This window comes from Nematolebias whitei, chromosome 11 (genome assembly GCF_014905685.2).
Source record: "Nematolebias whitei isolate Nwh7 chromosome 11, NemWhi1, whole genome shotgun sequence".
NCBI lineage: Eukaryota > Metazoa > Chordata > Actinopteri > Cyprinodontiformes > Rivulidae > Nematolebias > Nematolebias whitei.
The window spans coordinates 31,984,631-32,003,370 of NC_056508.1; the positions used below are offsets into that span (position 1 = coordinate 31,984,631).

Here is an 18,740-nt window from a genome sequence, read left to right on the forward strand (position 1 = left end):
TTAACAAAAAAAACGAAGTCCAGATGACATGATTCAACCTTTTTTGTTGTTATATACCTGGATGACTGAGAAAACAAACTTTGTGTTTTTGAAACCATTAGTGAAAAGGCCAGACTTCAGGGGTATCTGAGGCAGGCTTGAAACACAAGAGTCAGGGTGGCTTCTGGGTAATACCAGATGGCTAGGCCTCAGACTGACGAAGCCTCTTGGATGAGGGGCGAAACGTTTCTTTTTAACAAAAAAAACGAAGTCCAGATGACATGATTCAACCTTTTTTGTGGTTTTGAATATTGTAACAACTAACCTCTTTGCTGTTCTCAATGTCTGACTCACTGCTGAAGTCCTCTGTGTTGAGGTTCTCAAAGTCGGACTCTCCCACAGCGATGGGCACACAAACAGTCAGATTTGGGTTGTGGATGAACGACATGTGGTCCTCGTCAATCATATACTTGCCCACGCTGCTGCCAATACCGCTGGTGGTGCCATTGCCATTCTTGGCATAGTCCAGGTCACGGTTGATGTCCACTCCTGTGTGATTTCCAATGTAGTTCACCTTCTTGTCATACATGTCATCCAGAGGCTTCTGCTCGTCCTCCATTGGTGGTTTTCTCAGTAGACTCGCCATCAACCTTCGCATCTTCGATTTTATCCAAGCAATGCCTTTCTTGATGCGCATGACGGAAATCTGCAGATTGTTGGGCTCGCCGTCGTCATCCGTCGCAGCCAAGTTGTCCGCACTGAACGAGCTCAGCAGCAAGGCAAGGAACAAGTTCAAGACCTTGAAACACGAATCGATATCAAGTCAGTGAAAAAGTGTCAATCATTTCAAATCTTTAACTGATCAGTTTGAACACTCACCACAAGGTTACCTATGACCATGACCATCATGAAGACGACGAGACACATTGCCTGGCCTGCCACCTCCATGCAGTCCCACATGGTCTCAATCCACTCGCCACACAACACCCGAAAGACGATCAGGAAAGAGTGGAAGAAGTCGTTCATGTGCCAGCGGGGCAGCTCACAGTTTTCAGCGATCTTACACACACAGTCTTTGTAGCTCTTTCCAAACAGCTGCATGCCCACAACAGCAAAGATGAAGACGATGATGGCCAGCACCAGAGTCAGGTTTCCCAATGCTCCCACTGAGTTACCAATGATCTTAATCAGCATGTTGAGGGTGGGCCAAGACTTTGCCAGTTTAAACACTCTCAGCTGAGGTTAGACAGGTAGAGAGAGGAAGAGGATTGTGAATTGGTTACTAGTTTTCCTAATAATTAATTTTCTTGATCAGTGAGGAAATGAAAAACGAGTGTTTACCAGTCGGAATGACCGCAGCACAGAGAGACCCTCAACATCAGCCAGAGCCAGCTCCACTAAACTCAGTGTTACAATAAATCCATCAAAGCAGTTCCACGCCTCCTGGAAGTAGTAGTAAGGATCCATGGCCACAAGCTTTAAAAGCATCTCTCCTGCAAAGATCCCTGTGAATACCTGCCAGGCAGGATTGAAAGACGATTTGAACAAATGATTATGTACCAGCAAAAGTCAGAGTTGAAAAGAGTATGAACATGAAGCATAAAGATGGCATACAAATTGATTCCTACTGTATTTTCTTAATGCAGGGCTACAGAAATCATACCCATAAATATTGACTTGTTTTTTCTCCTATGTGGGCATTTTTTTTATTGTTTACTGAAAACAGTGCAATACTTGTGCTGGCAAAAAGCTTACTAAACTACTTTATAGCTGCACTTCTGTGTTTCTCTGTTAATTTTTTGTACTTTACAGCTTTTCCAGTCTTTTGTTCTAATTCATATAGGCTTCACCCTTTAAGGCTGTCGCTGAGTGGGTTTTATCCCGTTATGCGAAGCATAACACTGAAAAATTTAGTCCACGCCCACCTGCTGTGTGGGCCCCACCCGGTCCGTATAAATTACGTTAAGAGCAGGTAATCGGCTCCCATTTTTCTTCAGCGAGCTAATAGCACTGTCAGAAGAACGAAGAAGGAAAGTTGTCTAGCTGACCAACCTTTGTTAAGACTGCCTGGCCCATTACGCCAATTCTCTGTCGTCCCGGTGAGTCCTCCTCCCCGAGGAGAAGCAGATGAGCAGTCTTGTTTCAAGGTAAGTGCCGAGGAGTATTTCTCAGTGACAGGTTGCTACACACTGGACAATGCCATCTTGTAATTTTCCTCTTATCGCCGACCCTTGGAGCGAATCGGATGGTTCCTCCGGGACAGGCAACATCAGCAGCAGCCCCCGCTGCTCATTCTCTCCTGGAGAGCGTAGTGTTGGCATTCGCTCAGCCCCCCTCACCTTGTTTCGCATTGGCGACCACACCGCTTCCAGCCGTTGGCGCCCTCTGGAGTTGCCCGGCTTACCCAGGAGGCGGCTGACATGACGGGACCTTTTTTATTTTTACGTCTCGTGCCTCCCCCGCCAGTTTTCGGATGATCCAACGGGAAGGTTTTTTGGGCTTCACTCCAGCTCGTCGCCATGATTCCCATCTGGCCTCGCTTTCCCAGCGGTGACGTCCTTCTGGGACGAGGCTGCAGCCGGTCCTGGTAGAATAGGGCGCTGGTTCCCACATCCGCGCCCATCACCAGAGTGGAGGGGTTCACCGAGCGGAAATTCCCTCAGTGCCCCCGGGAGCCAAAGATGTCCGGGTTGGACCAGCGTCCCGCGCCTCTGGTTAGGTAACCAGACGGTGACGCCACTCTCCAACCTAGCTCACCAGCGTGCGTTTCCAGGCGGCCGCAGCGAACAACACGTTACGCTGTTAGCGTACACGTTCAGAGGTGGGAGGAGACGTACGCTCACTCTGCAGGGCAGCTAACGTCATCCTCAAACAGTGCGCCTCTTTTGCTGTCTGCCGGCCTCGCACCGCAGCCGGAGGACGAGGTTTCCAGAGGTTCTCCTGGCTCGTCACTCCACCTCCCTCTCGGAGGAGCTGCAGAAAGCTTTTTGTTGGGGGGCCCTCATAAACGAGAGATCACTTTCAAGATGTTCCACGGCTGCACAACGCCTCCCAGCTCTGCTACGCCAGCCCCGCCCGCCAGACATTCCCGGCATCCGGAAGTTCAATTTTTCCCGGAGATCTCCAACAGGGGGTGCCCTAGGACAACAAACCACAGAGCTCAAGGGGAGATGACTGTTTGTCGGTTGGCTGGATGTGTGTAAGATGACACAATGTGGGAATAAAACATCATTTTATGATGAAGTGTCTTTTTAGCCAGTCTGTCAGTTTGGATGGCCTGACAGTGGCTCCGTCACACCTCCCTCACACGAATGAGCCGGTGGTCTTTTAAGGCTGTTTCAATCACCGCCGCTCCAACAGGCGAGACGCCCGCATGACACAACAGTCATAAGTGAATGTGGCCCGCACAACGAGTTTCAGTGGAATAACTCGATTTTTCAGTCTAAGCTACACACCCCTCACGAAGCGGTGCCAATGCGCGCTCCCGCGGCGCGAGCAGCATTCACCCATATGGCGCTGCGTTATGAAGGCGTGCACGCAGTTTTCAGCGCTCACGTCAACATAACGTGAGATCGCTGTACGAGCCCAGTAACGTACCTTGCTCTTGGCAGAAGCGACACGCGTCTCACCGCAGTGGTGTCAAACGCGCGCTCCCGCGGCGTCAATAGTTTTCACACGCCTCTCCTCAACGCACAGCGTTCCACATAAACATGATGCGGACCCGCAGTCAAGCGCAGCACACAGACGTGCTCAGAGCCGAGCTTCGCCTGTGGTTCACGCAGAACACACTCCCATGGCTCATGACAGCGGTTGAGGCGGTGGACTGACTGACATCTGTTAAAACATGACGCACCATCTAAACGCGCGCCCACCCCACGGATGTTACGCGGAGTGGCTGCGAGCTTTCTCGCCAGGCATAGATGGCCAAAGCTGATAGCAGGGGTTACGTGTTGCAATTTGCAGCCCGACCCCCTCCGCTAGGAGGAGTTTTTAGAGACGGTCCTGTCATCACCAGACCAGATCTCACCCCTAAGTCCAGGGGTTTTCCCGGCGGAGAGGGAAACACAGGTTGTTACTCGCGTTACTTCCTGGTTCCAAACGGACCGGAGGAACGAGACCGATGTGGACCTGTCAGCTTTTCAACAAGGCGATCGTAGGCAGACCGCTTCACATGTCAGCTCAGGCTCAGATGTTGACGTCACACCTGCCAATTCTGGGCTTCACCATAAAATTTTGAAAAGTTAGATCCTCCCGGCCCAGACGATTGTTATCTGGGAGTGGGGCTAAACTTGTTTATTCGTTTATCACAGACGAGAATCTACTCTCTAAGAGCCCAGCTCCGCCACGTAAAACCGGGCAGAGTAATAACAGATATTTTTCATCATAAAGCTGTTAAACACGATGTTGTCAACGCATGGATCTGGTGAGGCAAGAAAGAGGCAGGCGATCACTGTTCCTTCCTCCGTGAGAGCAGACCTCCGACACTGGAAAAAACCCTGTCTTTTTGTCGGAGGGAGCCCCCGTCATCAGACCTACGTCACACGTGTCAGTCTTCACAGACGCACCGGTGTCAGGTTGAGGGGTGACATGCCTATCTTGTGCTGTAGGGGCGCTGTGGCTTTCTCACAACAGCTCATATAAACGTTCTGGAGGGTTGCACGGTTCTGAATGTGATTTAACACTTTGTTCCTGTGCTGCAGAATCAACGCAGCCCAAATGTTACACATTGCGAGGAAAATACTGTGTTGGGCACACCAAAATCTGCTCTCCACCAGAGCAATGTACATCCCCGGTGTTCTGTACAAGAGACAGATGTGATGTCCAGGGGCGGTCTGCGTCACGGGGAGTAGACCCTCCACCTCGGTCTGATGGCCCAGACATGGCAGGAATTTGGCAAAGCAGCCGTGGACCTGTTTGCGACACGAGGGAACGCTCAGTGTCAACTATGGACTTCACTGAGTCCACAAGGCGAACCACCGCTGGGGGGTGGACGTGTTCGCTCATACCCATGGCCCAAACGATTTTACATGTTACCCCACTGCCTCTGATATTACGTTTTTTTTAACCGAGTTCAGGAGGAGGGATTGACAGCTCTCCTGGTGGCTCCCGAGCGCGTGAACGCACCATGGTTCTGGTTCTACGACGCCTGTTATCGGGGCGCCCGTGGAAACTGTCGTGGAGAGAGGATGCTCTCCTCCAGGTAGGAGGAGCGATCAGGAGTTACCCAGAAATACGCCAGCACATGTGGGTCTGGCCGCTGAGCGGACCCGCTTAGAGAGGATGGGTCTCCCGCAAGATGTAGAGGCACATTCTGTATTTAGTGTCTTAACAGAATGAATATTGTTGTTTCATGGAACCCCGTTTAACTCACATCTGTCTACATGCATTACAGTGTGAGATGTTGTTATCAGTCACAAGTTGTGACTGTTATTTTGGTTCTATTGTCATTGATCAGTTCATGACTATCGTTACCAATCGTTCATTTGATTAATAATCAGCTCTCTTGTTATTATTAATCTGTTCATACTGTTCAGCCGTGAACCGGTTGGTTCATAGTTCCTTTTCAGTTTTTCTCCACTCCGTTGAAACTTTTCCGTAATTACACAGCATGCATCTGTGCATGGTACACATAATTACGCAACGCGTAATTACGTACATGGAGAGCTGAATGACAAGACATTTTTGGGCAAGCTTCCGCTTCATACGGTGTTCGAATGGACCCAGTGAGGCGAGGACCACATCTGCTTCGCCCTTAACCCACTAAGCGACAGCCTTAAAAGGCGAAGCCTATATGAAATAGAACGTTGGTTACGTACTGTAACCCCAGATTCTATGAATATAGGCGTAGCCCTTTAAGCGTCGGGCCTCACTGGCTCCTAAATGGCTGAAGAAAAAGCTATTTGGGAGCCGATTACCCACTCTTAACGTAATTTATACGGACTGGGTGGGGCCCACACAGCAGGTGGGCGTGGACTCAATTTCTCAGTGTAATGCTTCGCATAACGGGATAAAACCCACTAAGCTACAGCCTTAAAGGGCTACGCCTATATTCAAAGAATCTGGGGTTACAGTACGTAACCAACTGTTTTCATATTAACTTTCAAAACAGCATATTTTTTATAAAAACAGCAAGATTTTGCACTTTTACTGTGTTAGCAGTTTTTGTTGAGAATAAATGTTTGTTAATTGCTTGTGTTACTTTAATGACCTTTCTATTACTGAAGACAAAACACTACTTTTGTATCTCTACCTGAAATTATTTATCCCTCCAGCTATGGACTCTGATTGGTTGGTAATTTAAAAAGCTGTCTGTGGAGTTTATAGATCACAGCAGCCTTTGACTACGTTAACAACCAAACATAACCAGGGTATATTTTATTTATCTTTTTTTTTTATATGTGAAGGTATATCAAATAAATTTCTAGAATAAGTTACAACTCTAGACGTTTTTGATGAAGCTCAGGTCTGCTTAGTATCTGCACCAAAAAAAAGCATCCAGCACCTGCTCAGTGCCACCACAATCAAAACCATGATTTTCAGATACAAAATAAAAAAGACACATATTGTATCAGGGTAATCCAGAACTTAAAACACAATTTTGGGCCAATTATTCAAAAAAAAAAATAATTTCATTTTTTTACTGAAAATGTATATTTGAACACATTATTGAACAAGACAACAAAACAACTGAATGTTGTTTTCGTGTGTGTGTGTGTGTGTGTGTGTGTGTGTGAAAATGGGACAATTTGCTGGAGTCGTTTTGTACTTTTTTTTTAAGTCTGTTGGGCTGAAGTAATGTACTGTATGTAAACAAACATCATGGTGCCCATGCTCATGTTTACATATTAAAAAAAAGAATCAATAGTGAATTTATTTGAGCCATGATTCATGCCCCATTTTAGTGCCTCTAATCAATCAATCAGGCTCCATGAAAAATTAATGCAGGCCTCCCACCAGTGAGCAAACCTGCAGAAAGATAAGGCTGATTCCACTGCAGAAAGCACCAAATCTTTGCATCAAGATAAGGACAAAAGGATCAAAGAAAAGGACAAGGAACCAGTGTGCGCATGTGTGTGAATGCAACATCTATCCAGAAAAACTGCAGGTTGTTTGAGATCATTTTTTCCCTCCTCCCTCTTACTCTCTTCAACTCTGAGTAGATAATGAAAGTTGCTGCCAATTATGGTTTAAAAATAGCACCTCTCTATGGGCTGCTGAGCAGAAGCTGAACACATTTTTTCAGTGAACGAGATAAAATAAATAAAAAAAAACAGGAGCATAAAAACTGCCACTCACCAGATTGCCTACAGACAGCATGTCCTCAAAGTCAGTCGTCATGGGGTAGTGCTCCATGGCCATGAAGAGGGTGTTGAGGACAATACAGATAGTAATGGCCAAGTCCACAAAGGGATCCATCACTATCAGGTTTACAATCTCCTTGATCCTAATCCATAAAGGGCTGCATTCCCAGATCAGGTATGTGTTAGAAAACTTATACCAGCATGGGGGACACTTGCGCTGAGACTCCTCCAGTTCTGAAGACATAGCGCAGATCATATATCAAAACCAAAAATAATGACATGCCAGAGTAATACTGCATGCATGCAATGGTATAATATGATATAAAAAATTGTATGCATTGTATGTATCTGGTACTGTTTGATTTGCAAAGCAGATAAGCAGGAAATTCATGTCAAAGAAGTCAAACAAATGAGTGCAGCCCTAGTGAAAGAACAATGAGAAAGAGCAGGTTAAATAGCTGGGTTAAAGTGGCAGTACCCTCCGCTAGTGTGTTGGTAATGGCGCTCATGACACTGTTGGCCCGCTCTTTCCGCCCAAAGGAGGTATTGAGCTGGTCCACAGACACCATCAGGGAGCCCGACAGCTTCTTCTTCACCTCAACCTCAGTTGTTGGCTGTCAGGAGGAGAGGAAGAATCAAGCACCCATGGAGAGGACATGAACCCCATCCCACATCACCACCGGTGGCCGGCGGAGGGAAGTGCACAACAGCACTGATAGGATAAAGAAGTTAAAATATTTGATTTTTGTTTCCATTTCGTTGAGGATGTTTCACTCTTTTGTGTCTCAATGCTAATTTGTTAAATGATGTGCTGTAAATCCATGCAGGTCTCAGCCAATGTGGGTGCAGTGGGCTATTTGACCTGATTGTATTTAAGTGTAATAGCTCATCGCACTTAGATAATAAATGTGAGATATTGTGCAAGGATAACTGCTTCTGCATGAATGCATTTCCAGTCATGCAAAAATGAAGGCTTTGCTGCCATTGCAATATAATCACTATGTTATTTTTTCCCAAAAGCATCTCCCAATTCTGGCCTTTTCTATTTCACTTGCAAACAGATGTGAATAAACCTTACTTTGAAAACATACAACTTATATTGCAACCATCAAGTCAGGAGATCATATGAATGCAGGAAGTTCAGATCCATCCAGATGTCATGCACGAGCATGCTCCAAGTCAAAGGAGAGGAAAATTACATATAACATTGCTGTTTGTCTACGCATCTATGTCATGCTTTTTCTAATTAAAATCTTAATTCTACCATGCTAACTAAGTAGAAACTAATTTACTACTGTTGACCAGGGAGAGTTTGGAAAACAGAACAAGGTAAAGACAGACAAGGACAGCAGCCCTCCTTTGTTTCTTAAAGTTTTCTATGATGGCCTAAGAGGATGGTGTGTATGTGTTACTTTTCTATCTGGACTGAAATAGTATAACGGAATTAGGGAAGCAGATAAAAATGTATTTGACTCTATAGTGCTGGTCCCCAATGTCCTCCGCCTCTTACTGTAGATCTACCCACACACAGCAGAGGACCTGGATGCCTGGAGGAACACATCAACACACTGAAGCATGTTAACACATTGTTATGTCGTTTCTGATAACCAACATTGTGTGCTCAATGGAAACTTTATGCCATTGTGTGTGCAAAAATGTGCATTTACCAGGTTTTGATCAAAGTGTCAAAGTGGGTGGTGAAGCAGTTGACTTCTAGCTTCATGTCTGATTCAGTCTGATCATTAAATGTTCAAAAACATTCATTTCAAACAACAAAACTGACTGGAAGTCACTGATAGACCCAGTTTCACTAACACTTACAGTAAAAGCAGGGCATGGTATGTAATATAATCACTGCCATTATAATAAATTTCTCCATCCTTTGCCTCCTGTCTGAGGGCAGCATACACTGCAGGGGCTGGGGGAGGGAAGGCGCGAGCGCTTAGCCAAGAGATACATACGGACTTGCAAAGATGACAGAGTTGAAAAAAGAGAGCCAGAAAGAAACGTAACGAACGAGAGAGGGGGGGAAGGGGCCATGCCTAGATAGGTCTACTCATTGACTTCCTTACACTGTCGTCAGAAGCTGCCTTATCTATTTTCACCTCTGGCAGAAGGCGTCCACCAGGCCCGGGGCCAATGAGTGACACTACTCCATTGCAATCCACCGTGCTGTTCCTCTTCCCGTGGAAGCCGGTGTAGCTGTTCCGCCGGTACGGGCTGAAGAGGGAGCCGCGGCGCTCCTCGCACTCCTCCACCGTACTGTGCTCGTCGTCAGCAAACTCAGTCTCCGAGCCCATGTCCTTACCACGGCCCTTAAAACTAAAGATGCTGCTCTTGCTGTTGTGACGGGAGAGGAAAGGCGAGCCGGGTATGCTCAGGAGAGACTGGAGAGGAGGAAGAAGGAAAACAAAAAACATTTGTGGCACTGGTTTAAATCAGGACGTACGCTAACTAAATTAGATGTTCTAGTGATATTACTATCTATTATTAATAATACAAACGTTCTTGTAATCTTTTAAAGTCATCTTAGTAAATAATCTTCTCAGTTTCTGTAGTTTTTCTGTGTCTCAGTGACAGGCTGCTGGGAAAAATGTCACTAAATATTCAGTTTAAAAGGAGTTTTTGACACAACACTGGCGCATCCCTTGAGTTTAGGGGTCTTCTTATGTCTGAATGATCCAAAGGTCAAAGTTATGTGGCTTGACAAATTAAAATATTTCTCAGAAAAGCCACCAAAATGCAAAGTTTCAAGAAAAACCTTGAAGGTAAACATGCAGAAATATTGATCAAGACCTCTTTAAAATACAGTAGTCCCTCGTTTATTAAGGGGGGGGGTCATTCTCAGTCCACCCGCGATAAGTGAAAAACCGCAAAGTAGGAATAGTAGTACAAGTAAAAGTAGTAGTTTATTTTGGAAAGAACACAGCATGTCATGATCTCGTCTCTCTCTGCCATCTGCCAGCACTCTCGGCCACGCCCACTTCTTCGCTGCAGAGCAGAGATCATGATATGCTGCAGGAGGAAGCTTCTCCCTGCACATGTGGGTTGCACACAGGTGCAGCAAATGCTAAATAAATTAAAATAATTTAATTTAAATAAAAAGTCCATGCTGATCGTGTGGCTCATCCATCAATCAGCCAATTGTGTCATGTCCAATCTTACTTTGAAAAACAGCGGAAGAGCGAGTCCGCAAAAGTTGAAGCGCGAAGTAGCGACTACTGTATAATGAAAAAATCCTGCTCAAAAAGCATAATTTTAAAATTTTTAAATTGTTTATTGTTATTGCTGTTGTCTATTGTTGTCATCTTTCTTTGTTGAAATCAGGTCTCTCTTGTAAATGAGTCCTCGAGGCTCAATGGGATTTACCTGTATAAATAAAGGTTGATTTAAAATGTAAAACTGTGAGGAATGACACAATTCTGTTAAGCAACACTGTATAGGGACCTTTTTTTAACCATAGTCCTTCTCTTCATACTCTGCTGTATCAACCCTTTGACAGAATTTTAGGGAAATACATAGGTCAGAGAAATACAACACTACTGACGGCACACAGAGACAGGGTGGAAGTAAAAGTCTACTGAAACAATGAAGAGTTGAAAATGTGGGTCCTGCTAAAACTAAACCTGGAAGTTCCCATGCAGATGATGAGTCAAAAGTAATCTGATCTAAATAAGTCTAATCAGTTTTAAATTAGTGTGTTTAATATTTCACGGACAGCCTCGTGAATTCCTACAGCTGATTCAGCGCGATAGAACGAGTAGAGCCAAAGTGAAGCTGAAGCAAAGCAGCAAAATTGTTCCCTTTAAAACATTCATGTTGTTGCTGTGAATAATTCAGAGCCAGGTTGTGTCCATCTACATCTACGGCCACCACATGCTCCTCTGTGTGCGAGAATGTGATCCGGCATTGTCCACCTTTTGCAGATCTAAACATAAAAACTAACGCCACCAGCAGATTTATGAGGATTTATATTCTATTGATGGAGAAAAAATTATTGCAAACTGTGTGAACTAACTGTGCTGATTATTCTGCTTTATGTTTGATAGAAATACTTATTACATGGATGAACATGTTTATTTTGGAATGTTTAGAGTTAGTTTTTTCATGGAAATTTACCAAACAAATCACAAAAAAGTTCACTGTTTACATTTATTGTTTTACTTAAAATTGATTTTTTTTTATATAGTTTTTTGTAAACCAAGTATATGAGGATCATTCAACAGTTTTTCTAGTTTGTCAAAAATAAATCTTATGTTTTACATCTTAGATATGTACATGAGAGCAAATATATCTGAGTGGTCTGACTTACTCATTTAAATTATGTTTTATTTCCAAAAAAAGAAAACAACTGAGTATTGCTCCCTCTCCCCCCTCACCTGGTTCATAATGGAAGACTTTCGACCCAGACGGTTATCAGGAAAACGGAAGCGGCTCCTTTTGCTGCCGTCGTCTGACTCTGACTTGACAAACTTCTCGCTGTCGCCCTTCTCCTTCTCCTGCTCCTTCTGCCGCCACTTCTTTTTACGGTTGCGACGCTCTTTGGCACTTTTTGAGCTGAGCTTTGACATCTCAGAGGAGCTGACAGACAGGCGCCCTCCTCCATCGTCCTCCACGGCATCCTCTGACACTGTGCCAGCGGAGGTCGCAGGGGGAGCAGTCTATCGAAAACACGTCGCAAGTCAGTTTTAAACAAGTTAATTAAATATAGCATAAAATAATAACGCCGTCCTGCAGAGAACTGACCTGCTCCTCCTGCTGTTTCTTCAGCTGCTCAAGCATGGCCTTGAATTCTTCCTCCTTCTGTGCAGCCTCCTCCATGGTGGCCTGGTTCTGCTCCTCATATGCCATGGCAACCACAGCCAGAATCAGATTCACCAAGTAGAACGAGCCCACAAAGATCACCAGGACGAAGAAGATCATGTAGGTCTTTCCTGCAGCCCTCAGGGTCTGGTGGGAGGAAGCACAGCTGAAGTGTCAGAGAAGAAACATCCGACTCATAACATCAAACACAAAACCTTAAGTGTCAGCATCAATGCTCATCTCTAAGGATGACTCATCAAAAATAAGTAATTGGCTGTTTGGAACATCCACCCATTTATTGTCAGTTTGCACATGAAACAAAAGTGTACACTCAGTACGTCTTGAGGTTCTCAAAACAAGGCCAGGTTTGTGTTTGACCTACTTTTTTCTGCTCAGCACAGCCAGTTAAAATATTCAAATGGATTAGGATGCTTTTCCCCAGTGGACATACGGGCAGTGAGGAGATTAGACAATAAAAAATTAAGACTTTTTACTGTTTCTCAATACTTACTAGCTCAATAGAGTTTGATGAAGAAACACTGTTTTTGCTAAAATCACATGATGCATTTAAAATGATAAATTTTTGACAAATCTGTTATTAAAGTTTCTAATTTAGTGCCTCAAAAGGATATTTAAGAGACCAAACACTGTCTAGTGAGGCTCTTAATTTGAATTAAAGAGTTTCCCAGTGCTTCTTTGGTTCTTCTATCTAAAAGTGAAGGACCTCCTTGGTCACAGAGGAGAAACTCCCTCAAGCGTTGTTACAAATGTAGATTATATAGCAGGATTTGGCCAAAATGGTCCATTTTAGGCCAGTAGATCACTAAATCTTGTCTGTGCGAATTACAAAGAGCAACAGACATTTATATATGCTTTTTTTAAAATACTGAGAAAACAGAGTAGCAATTAGGATGACTTTGCGTTTCGTTTCTGGACATCTGAAGAAGAACATTAAACACTAAACCAAAGAACAGCTGCATAAAGATACATCTAAACACAAAAGCTGGGAGAGTCTGCAGCTTCATCTCAAATTTCAGAGAAAGAAGCAAAATCAGAAATATTTGCGGAGGTGTTCTCATCAGATCACATCTCTGTGTCACTGGCCACTGAGTCTCTAAATACGTCATCCTTTCTTTCCATCCTCTCGTTTGACCCGTATAGTTGCAGTCAGAAATGACGGCACCATTAAAAAAAACAACGATCACCAAGTTATCAGAGGCTGGACCACACTTTCAGTTATGGCAGGTCAAATATTACTTTTTTTAATTAGACATTTTTATGTTCTTTTCTTCACAATGACTTAGCAAACATGATTCAGAAATATGAAACCCTTGAATTAAAAAAACAACAACAGGACCTTTGTAGTAATTCAAAATAATATTTTAAAAATCTTAATAACTACAAAGAGTAGGTTATACAGAGACTAACCTGTATAAACAAAAGTTGAATGAATGCAGTTTTTTTAAATAAACATAGATAATATAATTTGTAAAGTGGCATAGTGATTTAAAAATTTTGTTAGATTATTTTCTTAATGGTCAACGCATAAAATCTGTACAAAATAGTTACTTTTAAGAGGGTAGGTGAAATAAGCAAATACTTTAACTAAGACCTCTGGTCATTTGGGCACACCAGTGGTGGACCGTCAGGCCCAACAAAAGCATTCTCTGCTGGCCTAAACAGAATCAGAATCACTAACCTACATTTTAATGTACTGATATTATCCTGAAATGTCTGTTGTCATCATTTCATAGCTTTTCTTCAGGTTGCACAGCTTCCAGTAGTTTATATTCAGCTTTTATCCAATTATATTTTGAGAGTCATCTGTTGCTAGGGCCAAAGAAATCTGCCTCGAGGCCTTCAGAATTAACAGTGAAGGCTAAAACATATGGCAAGGAAACTGTTGCTTTAACCAATCAGATGTTGATGTGGCGACGCCAACGTCATGATGATGGTATTAAGAGGTGGATAAATTCAGGCAGGACACCATTGAAGGTATAGGTGTAAAATGAATGGCTCACCACCTATGGTTTCATTTCAAACCTGATGCTTGAATGTAGTTTTTTCATACTAAAATTAAAAAATGTGTATGAATGGATCGTATTTATTTTTCTTCTAAGAAAAAAAAAACTCAGTAAACAAAATTAGTCCAACAATTTAGCAACAAGGTTACAACAATGACCCAGAATTTAATTAAGTTTCTTCCCCCTTCGTATTTAAATAGTGAATGCTTGCAGTTTCTTTTTTCTGGACTGGAACAGAACAGGGACTTCAAGTAAACCTTCATGTTTTTAGTGCAAGATGTTCAAGTGTGTAGGAGTTACACTGAGTATAAATTGAGAGGTAGGTTTTTTGGGGGTGGGTGGGGAGACTTGTCTGAGGTGGCACAGAGTGACGACTCCTGGCGAGTGGAGGGAGCCATTTTATCCAATACCAGGCACAATGGCAGAGCCAGGGGGTGGCCAAATCTGCCCCACTCCCCCAAATCACTCGAGAAAACTATACTTTTAAGCAATATAAAAACCAGAAAGCATAGATTCCTCAAGTGATAGCATTGGCCAGTTGAAAATACAGTATTTGGTGGTGGATATCTTGGATTTTGATGTGGCAACCCAATTTTCAATAGTAATTTTGCTTACGCCTACCTGCAGCCACAAACCAAAATGGAAGTCAGGACTAAACTTATTTTTCAAGTTATCATCTTCACAACACATACTGACAAACTGAAGGTATTTCCAATTCCCTTTCTTTGCTCTGCGACAGTGGACAATAAATGAATGAAAAGTGCAAATCCTCACATTAACAAATCAGGTAATTACAAGTGCATCTAAAAAAAACCTGAATATCATGGAAAAAGTGTAATTTTTTTTTGTCAATCATTTCAGAAAGTACAACTCATATAAGCATACTGCATTTGTTTTAGATGCACCTGTAATGTACAGTTGCAGTACTTTCATGTTTTTTTTTTTTTTTTTTTTCCAGAAACACTTAAAAACAACTGTGAATTGTAAAGTGAAACAAGCTGGACCTGTTAACACATCTGCCTTACCAGCATGTAAAGATTTTCCCAGAAGTCCTGCGTCATAAGTCGGAAGAGAGCCAGGAAGGCCCAGCCGAAGCTGTCAAAGCTGGTGTAGCCGTAGTTTGGATTCCTCCCAGCTTTCATGCATGTATAGCCCTCCGGGCAGCGGCTGAGAGGTGGAGAGAGAGACACAAAAAGAGAAGGCATCCAGACTAAGAAATGACTTGATGCAATGAAATGACCCTACGATGCAAACTGACCACACGCAGGCCCTCATAGGATCAACAAAAGCATTTAGAGGCGAGCAGAGAAGACAGCCTACCCAGAGTCGGAACTGTTCCCACAAAGCAGAGCGTCCAACTGGCCAGGCAGGAAGTAGAAATTGGCTGCAGGATTTAAAAAAAGAGCCATAATGAGCAATTTTACTCACTTTCTGTCACAAGCTTGTTTATTTTAAAACTATCTGGAAATCTTTGACTTGAGTTTGTTAACACATATTCATCCCAGTGTTGTTGTTTTTGTTTTATATCTGTTCTGCTTTACCCAAATGACTTCTTTTATTTATTTATTTTTTGCCTTTCGAGCATATGGGCTGACTCATACTCCTGTGTCCCTGCCAGGTCACCCACAGTGAATCCTTGCCTCTACTTACTGTCGTTGTTGATGTACTCCTCCCAGTCAAAGCCCTTGCTGCCGTTGTTCAGGAAAGTCTCGTTAAGGTTGATTGGCCAGATCACACACTTCTGGCGCAGATTGCCCATGAAGAGCTGGAGACCAATCAGGGCAAAGACACTCAAGCAGAAGACGGTCAGGATCATCACGTCCGAGAGCTTCTTCACAGACTGGATCAGGGCACCCACAATGGTCTTTAGGCCTGAGGGGCGGACACACGCATACATACAAACACACACACGCACACACACACGCACACACAAATCGTACAGGTGAAACAAAAACTGCTCCTGCCAAAACATTAGATTATTTTTCTATCCAGGAAAGACTGAACTGCATTTTTGTTCATAAGAATATGAATAATCTACAGCTGTATTACCTAAAACTTTAACTGTAACTAAACATTCCTACAAAATAAAAAATGTCTACAAATTCAAATTTAAGCTGGTAAAAACAGTCTTTTCTTTTTTTTTTTTTTTTACAAAAATAACAGAATATGTACAAAACATTTCAAGAAACAAAGGAAATATTTAGGAGCCTTTCCACTCTTTTTAGATGATAACGAATTTACAAAAACCACGTTAGGTCAGAACCTCGCTTTTTTTGCCATATAACGAATGAAAAGAGGGGGAAGGCTGCAAAGTAGTGAGAAGAAACCCATAAAAAAGAGAGCACAGCAGCACAACAAGGGGCCATGAGACAGGGCAGAGGCACAGGCAGGGAGGAGGGGCAGGAAACCACATGCAGGTCATTTAAACTCCAAGGCTGAACAGGAGCAATTCAATGCTAGTGCCAGAGTGGGCACCTTCTTGAACTGTCTTGTTTAAGGCTTCAATCGGAAAGTACGGACTCCCCGTACTGCGACCCTGCAGTCTGTGTTTTCCACAGTTTCACTAAAGACAAAATAATTTACCTTCTGAACAGACATCCTCAGGCAGCCTTCACACCGTTCCACAGGAACTCAAACATAGATGCAAGACGACCCGCACCCCTTTTTCTGTTCAGCCTTTTTGGGCTTTACCGGCGGTACATGCAATAATCTTGTCAAAACATGGGCTTATAATTTAAGTTTAAATGGTCAGACTGTGTTAGTAAAAGTGTCAGTAGATGGCATGATCAGTTTGGACAAAAAAAAACATATATATATTTTTACTTTAATTATTTTGTACGCTTAATATACAGGAGAAGATCCCAAAAAAAAATATTTTAAAATTTAGCAAAGAAAAGAGTGCTGTGGTGAGGTACTAAAGAAAAGTAAACCATTAAATTAGTTTTAAATTTTTACTTGCAAATGTTTATAAAGTCTCGTTATTAAATAAATGAGCCAACCATAGATGCTCTTTTGTCTGGCATGCTGTGTGAACAGACGAGTGGTCTGTATCCCCAACCACATTAATGTGAGAACAATTTTCTGAGGGATATTTCATTCCAGTCAATAATAAAAGAATGAGGGGAAAAACAATAATCAAAATGAAAGTAAAAAAAGGGCAAATCAAACTTTCAATGCCATTTGTCAGCCAAGCTCTTAATAATCTAACGTTAGAAAAGCAAGTGACCGAAAAGCATCATGCAGCGTAAGAGATATGTTCACAAACTAGGCTTGGCAGTCTTCACACATTTACAGTAAGAGCTTTCTGTGGGATCTCTCTTTAAAACTGCTGTTTCTCATAGTGTACAAGTTTGTTTTGGGTCCTTTCTTTCCAAATCAATCTATAGTAAGAAAAAACAGGCACAACAAAATGCTACTTTTCCGAGACAACTACAATTTGAAAAGCTATCTGCTATTTTTATCTGCATGGTCGACAACCTGACTTTTGTCCATAAACAAAACTGTCATGATGAATTTCTTTGTTACACAAAAAGACTGTTATGAAAGCTGATAAAAAGGAAAGGGTTAAAGCTATTTCTTTAAATGGAACCCTGACTTACATGACTTGCATGGCTCATTAGATTAAAACCCATTTTTAGCTATGTAGAAATTATTTTTAAAAGAATAAAAATGCAATAGATTTTTTTTAAGACAAAAAAAACTTGTACTTGTAGTGTATTATTTACAGCTCAATGATTTAGGTAGTACTGGCGTAAAATGGAAGCAAGTACACCTTCAGTGTTGGTAAGACACTTCTGTTTGTGAGAACGTGAGATTCTGCTGTTTGATCTCAGTTAACTCCAGCACAGAGTGACAAAGACAACACTGGAGGTATTGTGGCAAATATACTACAGAATACAGCAGATCTGAGATGTTTAAAAAATGTGGGAAAGTTTTCAGTCTCTGCACAAAAGATGTATTTTATGGAAAGAGAAGTCTACCTTATGTAAACAAGTGTTTGACTTCAAGTAACGGTTTACTTTCAGTAAATACAGTATAAAGCAGATTACTGTAGTGGAGTTAGTCGCTCTTGAGCTTAAATCAAATGTTCAAGAAGTGCTTTAAGTAAAAAAAAAAACAACTTTAAGTAGTGAGCCGCTGTTTATTATACAGTAAGTCAGCTTATTTTAGTTTATTGTCTTTTCAAATATATATGCACAATATTATCGGCATGTATCGGCCGATATTAGCGATAAAGATAAATATCGGACATCGATATAAAAGGCGCTGTTTTTGTATGACTGTTCGAGTGTTGTCGTGTTAGAGAGAGTAAATGTCATGAATCAATTTGACATTAAAAATAATCCAAGTTGAAGCGTTACATAATTTTCAGCCCCTTTTTGGGCATCTGTATTTGGTAGCAGGACAAACTGACAAAGACCATGAAAAATAATGTAGTATTTTGATTCCACAGCAGAGAAAGCTATGTGGTCTCTGTAAGTAGGTCTAAGGGGGAAAATATCGGTATTGGTATCGGTTACCAGCCAAATAAGTTTTGATATATTGGCATATTGGATATTGGTCAAGAATACAATATTGTGCAGCCCATATATATATATATATATATATATATATATATATATATATATACATA

The 18,740-nt window shown here is 42.3% G+C and overlaps 1 protein-coding gene across 1 annotated transcript in view; it reads right to left on the reverse strand.

Moving 5' to 3' along the window:
* The window catches only part of scn8aa (sodium channel, voltage gated, type VIII, alpha subunit a), a 64,843-nt gene that overhangs the window by 20,417 nt on the left and 25,686 nt on the right, over nt 1–18,740 (reverse strand). The window contains exons 7-17 of the mRNA XM_037684885.1: nt 15,758–15,979; nt 15,428–15,491; nt 15,133–15,274; nt 12,027–12,230; nt 11,660–11,941; nt 9,386–9,667; nt 7,759–7,894; nt 7,276–7,514; nt 1,321–1,494; nt 859–1,215; nt 305–778 (exon numbers count right to left, since the gene is read on the reverse strand). Of these exons, the coding sequence (XP_037540813.1) occupies nt 305–778; nt 859–1,215; nt 1,321–1,494; nt 7,276–7,514; nt 7,759–7,894; nt 9,386–9,667; nt 11,660–11,941; nt 12,027–12,230; nt 15,133–15,274; nt 15,428–15,491; nt 15,758–15,979 (2,576 nt within the window). The remainder of the gene's footprint in view (nt 1–304; nt 779–858; nt 1,216–1,320; nt 1,495–7,275; nt 7,515–7,758; nt 7,895–9,385; nt 9,668–11,659; nt 11,942–12,026; nt 12,231–15,132; nt 15,275–15,427; nt 15,492–15,757; nt 15,980–18,740) is intronic.